This window comes from Felis catus, chromosome B4 (assembly GCF_018350175.1).
Source record: "Felis catus isolate Fca126 chromosome B4, F.catus_Fca126_mat1.0, whole genome shotgun sequence".
Classification (NCBI taxonomy): Eukaryota; Metazoa; Chordata; class Mammalia; order Carnivora; family Felidae; genus Felis; species Felis catus.
In genome coordinates, this window is record NC_058374.1 from 116897685 (window position 1) to 116915686 (window position 18002).

Here is an 18002-nt window from a genome sequence, read left to right on the forward strand (position 1 = left end):
AAGTATTGGGAGCTCCCCCTGGTTCAGAAAAGTTGAGAGAAGAACAGAAAGAATAATATTCTGGAAGAAGGTGCCAGTAAAGAAATCCATGCTAGGGAAGTTGACACAGATATCTTGTCCCAAACATATGCCAGAATAGCCATAAAATGAATGGAGATATGCTTTCCTCAGCTGTCTAATCAGTGGATCAGGGGGCTGTCCGGAGAAGGAAAGAAGGAAATATGGATCTTCCCTACTAATCCATCTACCACCTACAATTACGCTAGAAGGACTAAATTGGTATCAGTTATTTTCATAACTTCCTTACTTGGTGCATTAAATACTATGAAGGTATTTGTTTAGGAGTGATTAGCAATTTCACTTAGCAGTAGTATTTTCTATCTTTCAGTCTTTCAGAATCTCATGACAACTTAAAGAGTTGAGTAAGTCAGGCAAATATGTTCTAAATACCTCATAATATTTCAGGTTTTTTTTTAAATGTATTAATGTGGTCTTGATGGCGTTTTCACTGAAATGGCTTTGGTGCTTTATTTAGGTCTTCTAATACTTAGATAATGCCTATAAATATCAACTTGGTAGGGCCCAGGAAAAATTATGCTAAATGATATTTATTGGTTGACTTTCAACCACTTGTGGGTAGTGCAGTCAGCTCCATCTCACTGTCAAAGATGAGGACACCAGGCAACCACCCATATTTTCTACTATTCTCATTCCCTTTTGTGTTGTTGCCTTCCCCCCTCTTTCTTGCCTTTATGGCCATTCTGAATTTTTTTCAGTTCTCAAAGTATGTTATGTTCTTTGTCCTTCTGTTCCATTTTGGCTCTGGTTGTTTTCTCCACTAGGAATAAACTTAACCGTGCTATGTTGATTCCTATTAAACTTCAGGCCTCAGGTTTTATATCAAAACTCAAAACATTCAACTTGTTTTTTTAATTAATTTTTTAAAGTTTATTTGTTATGTAGAGAGAGAGAGAAAGTACAAGCAGAGAAGGAACAGAAAGAGAGGGAGAGAATCCCAAGCAGGCTGCACACTGTCAGCACAGAGCCTGATGCAGGCTTGAACTCACGAACTGTGAGATCATGACCTGAGCCAAAACCAAGAGTCAGATGCTTAACCAACTGAGCCACTCAGGCACCCCAAAACATTCAACTCTTGTTAAATGCTCCTCCTATGAGCTCCCTCCACACTCTCTAACACAATACTGAGCATACTTACGTGATCTAACATACATGTGCACACATACATACCACTATTTGCTTACATAAACACCTATAAAACAGACATATATACTTTTACACAAATTCTCACATAAATAAACACTGTGAAAAGACTGTGTCTCTCTTATGTGTTGTTAGTTTTAGCTACATTCTCACATTTTGCTTATGATTTTATAAAACTTGTAGTTTGGGGACCAAAACCTGTAAATTCTTTTTTTTTTTTTGTACAAGTCTCTAAAAGAGTTGTATAAGTAAAGTAGTGATCATTAACAAGGAGTCACTTTTTAACTAATCTCCTTTTTCGTGATCTTTTTGTAAAATTCTGAATTTAAAATTCTAGGATTTAAAAAGCTCTCTAGGATTTAAAAAGCTAGAGCTGGCAACCTTTTTATATTTTGTAAGAATATGAGCCATAGCTTGAACATAACACAGTAACAAAAAGAAACAAAACAAAAATTTTAAAAGGTATTTATCTTGGCTCCAGGTCTGCCAATAAACCTTTTATATTTCTTTAAAAAAAAATTTAATGTTTATTTATTTTTGAGAGAGAGAGAGAAAGAGAGCGCGTGCATGCAAGCTGGGGAAGGGTAGAGAGAGAGGGAGACACAGAATCCGAAGCAGGCTCCAGGCTCTGAGCTGTCAGCACTGAGCCTAATGAGAGTCTTGACTCACAGACTGCAAGATCATGTCCTGAGCGCAAGTCCAATGCCTAACCGACTGAGCCACTCAGGTGCCCCAAACATTTTCTATTTCTATTTTTAATGGTTAAAGAACTTGTTTAGTTCCCTGATGTGTCCCTAGCTCTTGGCACTCAATAGGCACTCAATATATATACATTGAATGTTTGAATGAACAAATATATGTTAGGTACATTGTACAACATAGTGTTTCAAGTCAATGCTATTTAATAGTATCTTTGAAAACGTATTTGAAAATGTTCCCCATTGGGGTGCCTGGGTGGCTCAGTTAGTTAAGCATCCAACTCTTGATTTCAGCTCAGGTCATGATGTCATGTTTGTGAGTTCAAGCCCCATGTCAGGCTCTGAGCTGAGTGTGGAGTCTGCTTGGGATTCTCTTCCCCCCTCTCTCTCTGCCCCTCCCTTGCTTTCTCTCTTTCTCTCTCTCTCTCAAAATGAGTAAATAAACTTTTTTAAAAAAGCAATAAAAAAGGAAAAATGTTGCCTGTTGTCCAACAAGAGAGTTACCTTATCTAAGTTACTCAATGATAAATTCCTTTTCTATATTATTTGCTTAGTAGTTAGTACATTCTCATTTTTGGACATTTCTACTAATGGTCTGAGGATATGCAATACACATATATACATATCTATCATATATTTTTAAATATATATCTTTTCTTTTTAAACTTTTATTTTTAAGTAATTTCTATACCCAACGTGGGGCTTGAACTAACTCATGACCCTGAGATTAAAAGTAGCATGTTCAGGGTACCTGGGTGGCTCAGTGGGTTAAGTGTTCAATTTCAGTTCAGGTTGTGATCTCACAGTTCATGGGTTCGAGCCCCACATCGGGCTCTGTGCTGACAGTTCAGAGCCTGGAGCCTGCTTCAGATTCTGTCTCCCTGTCTCTCTGCCCCTCCCCTGCTTGCTCTCTGTCTCTCTCTGTCTCTCTCTCTCTGTCTCTCTCTCTCTCTCTCAAAAAAGTGAATAAACATTAAGAAAAAAAAAAGAGTCGCATGTTCTAGAGACTAAGCCAGCAAGGCACTGCTCTGTCTATTTAAATATATCCTGTAGAAAATGGTATTAGGACTGAATATATTGTGAGTCTAAGCAATTTTATAAGCAGACCCTTCATTGAGCACTTGGGGCTGGGTCTTTATTTTATTTCCCAAGGTACTGTGGATTTTAAAGATGTAATTATCTTTGACATAAAGTGTTTTAAATCAATAAAGAGTAGAAATTCTGTAGCATTATTTCCCACCTTCTATCTTATAGGACAATAATAGCTATTATAATGCTAGTTTCCATTTCTTGAGAGCTTTCTATAAAGGCAATGTGCTAAATAGTTTACATACTTTATTTTATATAATTCTCATTACCACCCTATGGGGAGAAAAAAAAAATCAAAATCCAAACAGCTTTAATAGCTGGCATAAGATCACATAACCATAAGGATCAGGGAAAGCTTCTATTCCAGATCCGTTCAAAACCTATTCAAATGAAAGGAGCAGGAGTAAAATGGAATTCTCAGAGAAATATTAAGATGCAAATCTAAATTTTGGGCTCAATGTTGAAAGTGAGCTGTGCCACCTTCTGTCTTCTACAATTTAAGAGAGAAAGCTTGTAACAAGCAAGAGCACTCAAATTTCATGTAGCTATCTCCTGTCTGATGTTAAAAATATGTATTTTTCAAGAACAATAGAATTTTTTTTCCTTTAAATTAAAAAAAGGCAAGATTTTAAATGATTGTTTCCCATTGTATTGCTCCCTTCCTGTCACTGTTTTTGAGCCAGAACATGGAGTCCTTGGTGGGGAAAGGAAATGCATGATCATCAATCTCCATTAACAGTCTTGAGTGGTTTTTGTCATCTAATAATTTCTGAGTTGATAGATGTATAGCTGCTCATGTAGTTAGATGAGCTATTCATCCACATTGGACATCTCCTTAAGCTCTGACTGTGCCCTTCAGAGTCACATGTTTCAGATAATGTCTCATTAATTGAGCAGATCTTTTAAATTCTACCCTTTTTTCATATAAACGTCTTCTTGGAATTATGCTAACAAAAAAGCAAAATCCATTTTATGGTGTTTTGGGGAAGAGTAGGGGATTATTGTTATGTTCTAAATTAGTCTGTAATACAGGGGTACATTAAGGCAGTGTCAACCAAAGTATATTCATAATGATATGAAAACCTGTGGTTTTTCAGTTTTCACATTTGCTGTAGAGATGAAGCTAGAATGACCCAAGTGCAGATAATAACTCTTTATTTCATCAGTTTGAGTTCACTTATTGTCTAAGTCCTACTCATATATTTAGTCTTAAGATAATTTTACAAGAAAAGAAAACACTTTTCTTGGTAATCTCTGTACCAAATGTGGGGCTTGAACTCATGATCCCAAGATCAAGAGTCACATGCTCTACAAACTAAGCCAGCCAGCATCCCCTTAAAAAATTTTTAAAGGGCACCTGAGTGGCTGGGTCAGTTGAGTGTCGGACTTCGACTCAGGTCATGGTCTCACAGTTCCTGAGTTCAAGCCCCACATCGGGCTCACTGCTGTAAGCACAGAGCCCTCTTCAGATCTTCTGTCCCTCCCCCACTGATGCTCTTTCAAAAATAAGTAAAACATTAAAAAATTTATTGTAAATATATCTTTCTTTCAGCATCCTTTTTTTTTATCTTGGGTCATCTAGTTTTCCAAAATGTGATGCTATGGGAAAAAATTTTACTTCATGCAGAGTGATAAAGGAGATTATTTTTATGAAGTTGAAAGTTCATGCCTTTTATCAATGAAGAAATGAACTAGTGTATGTGAGTGTATTGTCTGAGAATTTCATGACCTCTCTCCCATGGATCAGCATATAAAAGATGGAAAGATTCATCTCTTTTGTACAAAGCAAGTTTTTTTTTTTTTTTTTTTTTTTTCAGTAACCACTAGTTGACTTACTTTTGCAAGCATCTGGAGCAGAAAAAGGTCTCCGGAGGTCCCGGTAGAAGCCTGGCTTACATCGCTGGCAATGCTGACCTTCTGTGTTGTGCTGACAGTCATTGCAGACACCCCCACTACGATTACCTGATGCCTCCCACACCTTAATGTCAAAGTGACAGGCATCAGCATGCCCATTGCACTTGCAGGCTGAGGGGGGAAAAAGGCATGGGAGGAAACCAAATAATTAAAAATAAAACAACAGGTTCTCTAATATTCAGGCAGTTAAAAATAGGGTAAGCTGATTGCTAATTTTTTAATTCAAATATAATTAACATATAGTGTTATTTTTAAAAATTTATTTTTAGTTTTTTAAATAGTGCATATTTTCACAGTACATGCTCAAAACATATAAAGTATATAAAAGGCAGACAATGAGAACTCTAGTATCCCTATCCCTGTGTATCCTGTCCTCCCTATTTTTAACAGGTTACTACTTTTTTTTTTCAGTTTCTTGTGTATCCTTCCAGTGTTTCTTTGTAATTTTTAATTAAAAAATAATTAAGTTTTGGGATATGCCTGAAAGTCAGCAAGGCATAGATCCATTTCCTTAGGCAGAGATGTTACTGTTTCCTTAGCAACTGGGGTTGACATTTATTGTGGAAAAACTATTTGAGTGGCTACCCATTTCCTCCCCTCTTTAATGGTAACACTTAACAATTTCTATTCCTGCTGCTTCCCAAGGACCAGAGTCATCACTGTGGGTCCCCTGACCATGCTTAGAAAACTCCACATTGTCAGGCATTATTTGAAAATGAAAATTCATATTGCAGATACAGGTCTGAATTCATGCTCACTGAGAAGCCTAGAAGGAACCTTATGGGGACAGGGATTAGGAATTTGTCAGGTAGATTGATTTGTCTTTCATGAAGTACTATTCCTTAGCTATTGATGTACTGGTGAGTACAAGATAGTTTCCTATGGAAGCCTGAATTTTTTTTAGAGAAGAGACCCACATTGTTTCTTTTGTAACAACTTCTCTAAGTCATTTATAATATCAATAGCATCACGTGACAAGTCTCTGTGTTCTACAGGTCTTTAGATACGCAGTTGGTGTCTGTGGAAAGGACCAGGAATGGCACTCTAGGAATTTAGGAGAAATTCTTTAGATTCTTTTGATGAGTGATTTAGAATAAGAATGCAGACATTTTCGTGGACGTCAACCCGTGTTTGTGCTATTGTTTTTTCATTGTTTCCTTGATGTGTTGTTATGATATTTTGACCAGATTCATAATCTTTAAAAAGCATAATATAAGATAATTCAGGATTTATGCCTAGAGGAAATCCTTTACTTTTCCTAGAAACTAAATAAATCAATTATGATTCCAAATTATGTATGGGAAGAGACTTCCCACAATGTTACCCACGGTGCTTGCCTTTTAAATCCTTGTAAAATTGAAGTTTGTGAGTATAAACATTGTTATGGGCATGTGTATGTATCTGAACATTTTGAACTGCAAAGAAAAAAATTGTTTTTATTCCCATATTTTTTACCCTTTTATCTAATCTTGAAACTCCCAAGTTAGCCTTGGTAATGTAGTCCAATTCTTGACTAACTGGCTTAATTTCAAATTTGATCTGTCATTTCAAGTATCATAAGTGAAAAGAAAGGCATTATGGCATTATTGAAAAAAAAGACACAAACATTTAATTTGGAGTCTGAAGAGCTGTGATCAAGTCCTGACAATCATTTGCTAACTTTGGCAAGTTACTTAATCTTACTGAGCCTCAATTTCCTGATCTCTAAAATGGGATTAACACCATCTGCTTTATAGGTTTGTTTTGAGAACCAAACTGGAGATAGCTATTTTCATGGTTATAATTCAATATTTCAGCTGTGAGGGTAATTGTATGCCATAATCCTCCTGTTGCTCTTGTGTCTAGCTATGTTTTTATTATGTCAACTTCTCAAGAAGGGTGCTTAGATTCTGCAAAGCATCCAAGCATTGGACAACACATTGTTGGTAAAATAGTCATATTGGCAACTTTGCAAGCAGCAATTGTTTCCGATGGTGGAGGTTTTAGTGGGCAGTGATATGGGCTATATTTGTGTAGGTTACAGTGCCTGTCATCTACCACTTTATATTGTATTTCTAGAGACCAAGGAGTCCAGAGATAAGTTTACTTTACAAAGAAGGCTTTTAGTCTTGTGGGCTTGGTACTCACTTCTGCACTCTTTAGGAGATCCTGTTTTGCCATCAGCTGCCTCCCAGGGGCGGTCATTGTATAATGGTGCACAGTGTTGGCAGTGGGTGCCTGCTGTGTTGTGCTTACACATACACTTCCCATGGACCTACAAACAAAAATAAATAAGAGCTGTGAGGCACAAACAATGCTGGGAAGGAATATTCTTCCCATAGTCTTATCTCATTGGTTGGCTTTAGCAATATGATATTCATACACTTCCCTAAAAAAGCCATCAAGGTGGGAGATCCTTTCTTTAGTTTGTCTTGTGATTAATTCAAAAGGTTACATAATATATTTTTCTTGGCTGTAAATTATGTGACCCTAATGAGCAATTCTTAGGTACTGGCTAGATATTTATTTAAATTTTTAATGCCTTAACATTTTTAAAATTCTTTACACAAGAGTACTACATCCTCACTATAGAAAATTTGGAAATCTGTAAATATGATTATCTCATATCATAATCATAATCAACATTTGAAATTTATATTTCTAGTACTTTAAAATATAATTATATAATTCTTTTTTCATATAACAATATATTGACATCATCTTTCCATTTCATTAAATATTCTTGTACAACACACATTTTAATGGCTCCCTTGTATGGTGTACAACTTATTTTACCAATTACCTATTTTTGGTTAATTAGGTTTTTAATTATTTTTACATATATTTTAATTCTATAATGAATATCCTTGTAGCTAACTATTTGTGTACAGCTTTGTTTGGAATGTGTTTTCTAGAAGTAAAATTGATCAATCAAAAATGTATATATTTTTGAGGCAGCTGGGTGGCTCAGTCAGTTGAGTGTCTGACTCTTGATTTCAGCTCAGGTCATGATCCCAGGATTGTGGGATTGAGCCCTGAGTTGGGCCCCACGCTGAGTGTGGAGCCTGTTTAGGACTCTCTCTCCCTCTGCTCATCTCTCCCGTTTGTGTGCTCTCTCTCTCTAAAATAAAAATAAATAAATAAAATAAAAAACTTTATAAAAAAACAGACATATATATGTGTGTGTGTGTGTGTGTGTGTGTGTGTGTGTGTGTGTGTGTGTGTATATATAGTTGTTTAAGACTTTGAATATATTTTGTCATAATTACCATAAAATTTTCTTTTCATCCTACAATTCAGAGTAGTCGAGGATTTATTAAAATAGTGTTTCTCACAGGGAGGAATACTTTAGTAGAATTCTTTAGGGTCTGAGAGTTTTATGAGGATTTTAATATTTTTTGTATAATCTCACCAATAATTTCTAAAAATTAATATCTTAGATCATTTTGAATACTCCCTAGTAACTGTTGCCATGAATTCTAGTACCAACATGCACTTACTGACATGTGATGTCATGACTGTACAAATGAGAGTTTTGTAAAGTAGCTCAGAATGGGGTTTCCAAATTTGGATCTATAAGGGTTTTTTTTCTTGAGAGACAGTAGAAAAGGTAAATTAGCATGGAAGTAATAAATTATACCAACCAGTCAACAAATATAACTACCAAAATAGGCAATATGTTAGGCAATGTTTGGTACACAAAGCATTACAAAACATAATTTGTGTTTCAGAATAGTGTAATGTAGGTGGATAAAATATTTACATATAAAAATATTATAGATAAATAAGACAATAAATACCTAAGAAAACAAAATGATGTGAGAATTTAAAAGATGCAGAAGTCACCAGAGATTAGCAGTTGTGGGGGCTTTAGAAGGGGGTTGAATTTTAAGCTGGTCCTTAAACATGGGCAGTATTTCTGACAGGCAGAAGGGAAGAGACTTTCCAGGAAGAGGAAACAAAATGAATCAAGTTGTGGTGCTAGGAGGCTATGGAGAATCTCTGAACAAAGTTTATTTCAGTACAGCTAAAATATTTTGATGGCAATGATAAAGCAACTACTAAAAATTACATGAAATGACGTGTACTTGGGGTGGGCAGAATCAAAATGAGTCCCTAGAGTTCAACAAATCTGGAAATAGCTACACCAATACATTGATGAACTATGCCTGACCTAATTTAACCCTAGAGTAAGTTGTGTTTTCTTACCCAGGAGCCCCTTTGTCTTTTAATTCTCTTAGTGCCTCTTCACTGGTAGAGGCATTCTGGATTATGCATTATCCAAGTGTGTGATATGATTACTACAGACATTATGCTCACAAAAAGTTCAAGGAATTATATAGGCATGGAGGACTGAAGACTCCTTGTGAATGATCTGTATGAAACCTAAGTGTTATAGTCTGGAAAATTTAATAAATAATGATTTTGATGGCCATCTTGCTAAATTTCATTTCTTTGTATTATAATGTAAGTTTTTTTAGTTAATGAAAATTAATTATAGCTGCTCTTTTAGTTCTTAGGGATTAATTAAAGAATATAACTTTTTTTAAGAGGGTGGGGTTAGCTCTTTAGAGTATGATGATGCAAAAATTTTTGTTGATTTTCCTTATAGAAATGGAACTAGTGTTATAGATTCAATTTACTGATTTGGGTACTGGAAAGCCCAAGTGTGAGCTGAGTTACAGTCACCTATTTTCTTGGGCTTCTCTTTGTGACTATCTCTGCTAGGAGCTGTTTACATGTGAAGTTCCATGGAGTTGTAAGATACATCTCCATTCACACATTCAGGTAAATTCTAAAGACAAATTTGCACTTCAATTTGGAATCTGTAGGAATTCAATTTTTACTGCTCTATAAGAGTGTGGTCTTTTTATCCTAGCTCTTGGAAATCTGGTTTTTCATATATTCTGATAGAAATCCTCCAGTCTTACTGTTTTTATTAAATCTTTTAAATTCAACCTTCCTTAGTACGATGAAAAACAGAAACTCTTTATTATATAACTTTGGTGTGGTAAGATTCTCTAAAGGCTCTTAGTAAACCTGGACAGTTCTTTGTTTACTTGTGCTAGATGTTGATTTCAAGCAAAATGGAGTCTTTGGAAAAACTGAGAAAGAAAAATCTCTCAAAGTTGAAGAGTTTGGTAAAGTGAAGAAACACTTATATAGCTGGCAGAAGTCGGTAGCATAATGAAAATAATGAGAAGAGTAGTTTTATAATTAATTCCCTAAGTTCTATAACCTATTTTAAAAAAATACTACACACAAAACATCTAGGATACAAATATTTAATGGCATTAGAGTCAGAATTCCTAGAATAAACCATCCCTAATTCACCACTGCTGTTATATGGAGTACTATCTGAGGGGGGCATTTTAGAAAATGTTAAGTCTAACTAACATAAATATGGTAAAGACCAACATCAACAAATGCTATTTGTGTAAAACTTCTTAGTCCTTGAGGCTGTGTCTTAAAGAACACATAGGATTTTCCTTAGAGACAAGGACAAGAAGATAAGAATCCCAAAGGAATATTCTAGAAAAAAAGTCAGTAAATAAAGAGGGCATGTGTTGGGGGATTGGTTCTATATAGATCATGAAGCACATTAAATATTAGCTTAGGATGCTGGAATTTACTCTGTAGGTACTGAAGATCTATGAAAATTTTTGTGTAAGGAAATGATTAAAAGGTATATTAAATACACTTCTTTTCTTCTTTTAAAAAAAACCTTTCTACCTCATTCTTATCTTGTCTGTTGTGTTCTTTCTTCCCCTTCCTCTTTTACTATTTCTTATAGTGTGTGTGTATATATATATATATGGTCATTTTATACATATATATACAGTAAAACCTTGGTTTGAGAGCATAATTCGTTCCAGAAACATGCTTGTAATCCAAAGAACTTGTATATCAGAGCAACTTTCAAGAACCATTGGCTCAGTTGTGATCATGTGATGTTCGGCATCATGTACTACTCATACTGCAAGACATTGCTCATTTATCAAGTTAAAATTTCTTAGAAATGTTTGCTCCTCTTGCAGAACCCTCACAAAACAAGTTACTCACAATCCAAGGTTTTACTGTATATTTTTTTACCCCAGCTTATGCTTTCCAACAGTCAGTGGCACTCACAACTCACATATCTTTTCTGATAATGTTCAAAATTTTTCAAGGTTGTTAATTCTTATATTATTGCTTTTTAGCATCCTTTCTACTTTTAAACAACCACTTACTAAGTACTATATAAAGATAGATGCTACAAAGTATTGTTCATTCTCTTTGGAGGAACCAAACTATCATTATAGGTCAATTTATCAGGTTTGATCTTGGAATGCCCCAGACTTATAAGTAATTTCACCCAGCTGATAGGTTAGCCCTGGCCCACAAATTCCAGGCCTCAGGAGGCCACAGACATATAGGGAAACCTCATCAAACATTCACATGTATTACAAGATAATGGGGGCAGGTCAATTCCCTCTGGAGTAAGGATTTCAGAGCATTCCCTTGCTCCCACATGCTGAGAATTGGGATGAACCTCCCAGGGTCTGAAAAATGCCAGCTTAGCAAATTTTTCTGCACACAGAAAAATTCAAGGAGCTGTCATTTTGAGAATTACCAAAAATAGCTGTAAATCATTACCTAGACCATCTGAAACAAGAAGTCCTTCCTCAGCAATACAACTGTTACTGTTCAAGCTTGAAAGATCACCCACTATTTGATGCTTGTGAAAAATGTGCAAGTAAAACTAGGTCTTTATTGAAAGAAAAGAAAAAAACCAAAAAGGAATCTTTAGTAACAAGTTAAACATGGCTCTTGTTTGGTCACAAACATGAATTAGATAAAGGGCAGGAAAATGGGATTATGTACTTAAGGTTTAGTTGAAGAAGAGTGATGTCTGGCTGTCTAATTGGAAAAGGAGAAATTGACTTTAATAAATTTATAACTCCTAATTATATAAGAAATATTCCTTGGCATTTTGGATATTCTATGCATTTCATAACTTCCTCCCTTATACTAAGTACTTTATTCTATTAATGTCAAAATTTTTCCTACTGGGACGCCTGGGTGGTTCAGTCAGTTAAGCATCTAACTCTTTATTTCAGCTCAGGTTATGATCCCAAGGATCGAGCCCCACTGTTAGTGCAGAGCCTGCTTGGGGTTCCTTCTCTCCTTCTCTCTCTGCCCCTTCCTCATGTTCTCTCTCTCTTAAAGAAAACAAACATTAAAAAATTTCCTACTTGTATCTAATATTACTTATTTGTTACTAATATTAATCTATTTGCAAGTAATTTTTAGCATACTTATAGGGAAGGACTCATGCAAACTTTGAACCAGTAATTTGAGCAATTATTGGAACAGAATGCTCATTAGTAGCTATGCACTTCAGTGACAAATATATATTAGAGCCAAAAAGATAAGGAGAGAAAATACAGTTTCTACATATTTGAGGCTCAAAATATAGGAATCTGGGTGGGGGCAAAATGAGGAAATTATTATCTTTCAAATCCATCCCTATAAGACAGATAGTCTTGCTTAGAAAAGCTGCTTCTTCATTGTTGCTTTTGAGGCAGAAAGCCTTCTAGTAGTCTGCAGCCATGGAATTGAGGAAGTTGGCCACAGCAAGAGGTTGTGAGAATTGGATGACCGGTAGTGTCAGGCAAATGGGCTGGACAATCACTTATCAAAATGTCGTAAAACATTTAAACATTAGATGGGAGATTGCCTTAGACAACTTTTAGGGTCCTACCAGACTTAGGGTTCTATAATTTTTTTTTTAAATTTTTTTTAATGTTTATTTATTTTTGATACAGAGAGAGACAGAGCATGAACGGGGGAGGGTCAGAGAGAGAGGGAGACACAGAATCGGAAGCAGGCTCCAGGCTCTGAGCCATCAGCCCAGAGCCCGACGCGGGGCTCGAACTCATCACAGACTGCGAGATAGTGACCTGAACTGAAGTCGGACGCTTAACCGACTGAGCCACCCAGGCGCCCCATGGGTTCTGTGATTTTAAGGCCTGCTTCTCTGTGTTCAGAATACTGAACTACTAAAGAAGACTCATGTGGCTGGGTCTTATTATCTCACCAATGCAGAACATTTCCAGATCATCTGAAAACCAAACAAGGGAGAGCAAAGAAAGTATGTATGTCTTCATTCCTGCAGCACTTCTTGTGACACAAAGGAAAAGGTAAATAAATGTTAATAATCTCTGAAGACAGACTTTCATTTGTTGATACTGACTATACCTAAGCTAACATAAATTCTGTTCTTTTTTGTTTTTCTCCTCCTGTTCTCCTCCCCTGCCTCATTTCCCCCATTGCTTGTGACTAAAGATATCATAGACTAAATATCATCCTAGCTCCTGCCTTTTAAATAAAGATATATTTCATCATCTAGTAATGCTTACTACAGACATTCACCATAATGGAAATTACCAAAGCAAAAAATCAATCTGGTTAATTCTTTAGAGGACTCATATTAATTGAATTCTTTTAGGAATGCCTGATAAAATTTGCTTCCCAACTGCTTTCCAAGAAAGAAAGGAACAGCTGTTGTTCGTGTCCTGCTAAAAATTACAATGAAAGTTAGTGGGGGGGAGGGGAGGAGACTTTACAGCTAAGTATTCAGAAATTCTTGAATTTCATAAATTAAGTAATTTCCTTGTGCTATTGTGCCATTATTGTTTACATATACATGATTTTATTTTCATTTTTACCATTCAGTTTTGAATTTTGATGGAAAAATGAGTCTTCTATTATACTGTCATTGGAACTTTAAAAAATGTTTGTGAAAAGAGAATGCAAACAGTGCCTACTCTATGAACCAAAGGAAAATGCCCACTTAAAGGCAGCTGCAGCAATTCACGGAACTCCATTTAGCTATGACAAATGATTTAGAAGTGGAATAATGCTATGCAGCAATTTAAGACAAAATGTGAAGGCAAAAACTGATTAATTTATAAAGAGATAGTATGTCCCTTTTAAAGAAAAGGATTAACTTTGAAAAGAATGAACTTCTTATGCATGAAAAGAGATAAATTCTAATAATGGGCTAGCCTGTTAGAACCTGCTCCTCTAATACAGGACAAAAACATGGGCAACAATGCTACAGCACAAACCTTTGAATAGAGAGTATTGTCAGGAAACATGTCTTTTCATTAACAAATAAAATATTCCTTTTCCCCATTAAAGGTTTGCATGTTTTAATTTAACAGAAGATGTGGGAGTTCTATGGTGAATATGAAGCATAATAATTGAATTTGGTGGAAAAGGGGGCTTGAAACATTGTCAGAATGGGGCAAAAGAGGTTGAAGGCTGGTTCCAAACCCTTGCCCAATAATACATATAGCAAGAATGCAACGAATTGAAAAAGTTTTACAAAGGCACCTTTTGGGATGAGCACTGGGTGTTGTATGGAAACCAATTTGACAATAAATTTCATATATTGAAAAAAAATACAAAAAAAAAAAAAAAAGAAAAAGTTTTACAATCTATTCATTGGTCCGAAGTTGGACACTAGAGAAAACAGCTCTTGTGAGAAAGTATGGGCAACAAAATAAAGATAGGTATAGAGCAGAAAAAAATATGTTTAAAGAATGAAAATTGGCCAGTACTTTGAGACTTCTCTCTTTTCAGTTAGTCAGTTGCCTGCAATTCTTAGCTTTTAAATGGGGTTGTCGGTCCAGGAGCCCATAACAATGTACTTATGCTCAGAAGGGGCAAATCCTTAAGTATTAGTAACAAACATATCAGCTGGGATTATAACCATTGGTTCTCAATCCCAGAACTGGACTCAGAGTTGCCTAGATAGAGAACGAACTGGCTTCCTGATGGAGGGAAAGGGAATGTCTTAAGGGAAGGAGCTAAAGACAAACTATGCCTATATTCACTATCTTGCCAAGAATCTTGTTCTGGCTGATAGAACTGGAAAAAAGCATGAATGGAGCCAATGTAATTTCGCAAGAAAATTGCGTTTAGTACACTGCATGGTAATCATGTGTTTATCTGCCTCTCTCCACTAGATTGTAAGCCCTTGCAGGAAAAGAACCAGTGGGTTAAATTTCTTTGAATCTCTAGTAACTGGCATAGAATATGTTTTCAATAAATGTGTTAATTTTTTCCATTCAGGAAATATATTTTAAGGGCACATTGAGAACCTTAGTTATTGAATTTACTTCCATTTCATAAACTTGACAAGAAAAGCAGGGTACCAATTATGCATTTAAAGTGGGAATGGGAAGGGGCACCTGGGTTGCTCAGTCAGTTAAGCGTTCGGCTTCAGCTCAGGTCATAATCTGTGCTGACAGCTCAGAGCCTGAAGCCTGCTTCAGATCCTGTGTCTCCCTCTCTCTCTGCCCTTCCCCCCACTCTTTCTCTCTCTCTCTTTTTCTCTCTCTCTCTCTCTCTCCCCCCCCCTCAAAAAGTAAACATTAAAAAAAAACATTTAAAGTGGGAACGGGATACTTTCAGTTGTTTGTCACAAAACAGTATTTTGTGTAGAGTAGGATTGAAACACATTCAGGTTTGTCTAGAGTGCTTCCTATAAGGTATATAGTAGTTCACAACTGGGCAAGGCATGTTCGTAAATATGTTTTTATCTCTAGTAGTCATCAATAGTTGCTCTGGGAGATTTGTAAGCTTAAGGAACATGGGTCATTCATGGAGAGTAATAATAACAATAATGATGATGAGGATAAATAATAACAAGATAATAACAACAATAGTAGTAGTGGAAGATAATAACAATAGTGATGAGGAGGATAAATAATAACAAGATAATAATAACAATAGTAGTAGTAGAAGCTAATATTGAGTAGCACTATGTACTGGGCACTGCTCTGGTTCATTATATAAGCATTAACTCAATGGATGTACACAAGAACCCTATAAGGTGAGTACAATTATCATTGCCATTTCACAAAGGAAACTGAAGTTTGAAGAATTTAGATGACTTGCCTAAGGTTACAAAAGCCAGGAAGTGGTGGAGCTGTTGTATTTGAATTCTGGCAGTCTGTTATGAGTCTTCATCTTAATCCCTAACCTATGCTAGGATAAAACCCTGGGGAATAGGATTTTGAGAGATCTGCTTTGGCCAAGTCCCTTGAGGGTGTTACCTAAATAAAATAGCTGTGTTCCAGGGCGCGCCTGGGTGGCTCAGTCGGTGTCCGACTTCAGCTCCGGTCGTGAACTTGCGGTTTGTGAGTTTGAGCCCCGCAACAGGCTCTGTGCTGACAGCTCAGAGCCTGGAGCCTGCTTCAGAGTCTGTGTCTTCCATTCTCTCTGCCCCTCCCCTGCTCATGCTCTGTCTCTCTCTGTCTCTCAAAAATAAATAAATGTTAAAAAAAATTAAAAACATAAAATAAAATAGCTGTGTTCCAAATCAATTTGTCCTTGAAGAGCTCTTCAGGACAGAAGCTGTTTTGGACTCAAAGTGAGCCATTTCATGGGTGTTCTGGCCTTGAGTGGATTATTAGTCCTATTCCTCTGGGAGAAGCCTTGCAGTTTTGGAGATAGGGGAATACAGGAAGATTGGCCCCCATTTCCCTCACCTGGCTTGAAAAAGTTTAGGGTACGTTGAGATGGAGAATACTTTTAAAATCTCCTTGGTTCAATGTAAAACCTGTCTGAGCACTGAAAATTCTGATGCCTCCTAGGGGCATCTCTGGGCCACTGCAAGTTTTACTTATCAAACTCCAGTGAATAAATTTACAAATGGAGATGATAACAGGAATGTAAATGAAGTCTAATTAAACATTTGCTCTTTGTGGATAGCACCTCTTTTATGTTACTTACTCTATTAGATGTGATGTGGTAGGGATAGTAATAACACATAGTGTGATGGTTTTTATAGTCAGTATTAATTTAGGTTATGGAGAATGGTTAAGGAGAACACTGCATAACCTGATTCAGATACATTTTGAGATTCAGGTTGCTGGGTTATTTCCATTTTTTCATGTACAAAATTCCATAAGCCCCCAAACTGTGATTTGTATATCTAAGTGGCAGTTTATTTGTGTCATTGTGCATGCTCTTTACCATAAAAAATCAGGAGTATTCAGAAACATACATATAAGACACATAAAATTTCCAAATGCTACCAACTTTGTGTACTCCAAACTATGGGCATTTATTCCAAGATTACTCAAAGATGTGGTTCAGCAGATCCTTTTTAAGTAGTATTACAGCTAGAACTAAGAACTAAAAATCAAGTTTTGTGGGTTATCTTTCAATGTACCAAGACAAAAGAAAGCAAAAAACCCAAAAAACAAAAAAACAAAAACAACAACAACAACAAAAAAACCAACCTCCCCAAACCTACCTATCTGCATAAAAGAATGCAGAAACTGCTTCAGGGCAGAGAAAAGCATAATCTGGGTCTTTCAAATAAATTGCAAAACATTTTGTATTTAAAAATATTGCTAATAAAGTAACCTCATTTTAAAAGCCAAGTGAAAGAAGGTCTTAAAATATTCCCATTGTTTTAAAATGTACTATTGTTACAATAGTGTTTTGTTTTGTTGTAAGTGAGCACTTTAGTTTAAATTTTGGGTCCTTGAGTAATTTTAGGTAGGATTCTCTCTCACCTTTCTGAGTAATGCTTTTCTAGAACAAAGAGAAAAATCTCTTCTTTTTGCCAAGTCCAGGGATAGGGACTACTTTTCTTTATTTCCAGGGGCTTAAGAGCTCTTCAGGACAGAGGCTGGTTTGGACTCAAAGTGAGTCATTTCATGGGTGTCCTGGCCTTGAGTGGATTATTAGTCCTATTCCTGTGGGAGAAGCCTCCCATCTTTAAAGGTATTCTCTTTTGAGAAAGATGCTTTGCGTCTATTTGTAAGTATATTCAATATTCTTTGTCTTTGTATGTATGGTTCTTTGAATTTTCCTTTGAACAAGTTGTAACGTCTTCATTAATTAATGAGTTAAATAAAATTGTTGACCTATGTTTATTTTATATCTGTATGAGAGTCATGGCTTCACTTTTGAAAAACTTACCCTTTAACACTGCCATTTCTTATCCCACATGTGTTCATCTATCCTAAAGTTCTTCTGTCAAGACTGCTTAAGCATGTACTTCTAAAAGTGGAATTTCAACTTGCTTTGTATAGC

At 35.9% G+C, this 18002-nt stretch overlaps 1 protein-coding gene across 4 annotated transcripts in view; it reads right to left on the reverse strand.

The window, feature by feature from the left end:
- Positions 1 to 18002, reverse strand: part of NTN4 (netrin 4) — a 126023-nt gene that overhangs the window by 34632 nt on the left and 73389 nt on the right. For 3 of the 4 annotated variants that reach the window (XM_045062185.1, XM_045062186.1, XM_011284159.4), the window contains exons 4-5: positions 7050 to 7176; positions 4845 to 5033 (exon numbers count right to left, since the gene is read on the reverse strand). In XM_045062185.1, the coding sequence (XP_044918120.1) occupies positions 4845 to 5033; positions 7050 to 7176 (316 nt within the window). The remainder of the gene's footprint in view (positions 1 to 4844; positions 5034 to 7049; positions 7177 to 18002) is intronic. The other variant, XM_045062187.1, reaches the window with a different exon arrangement.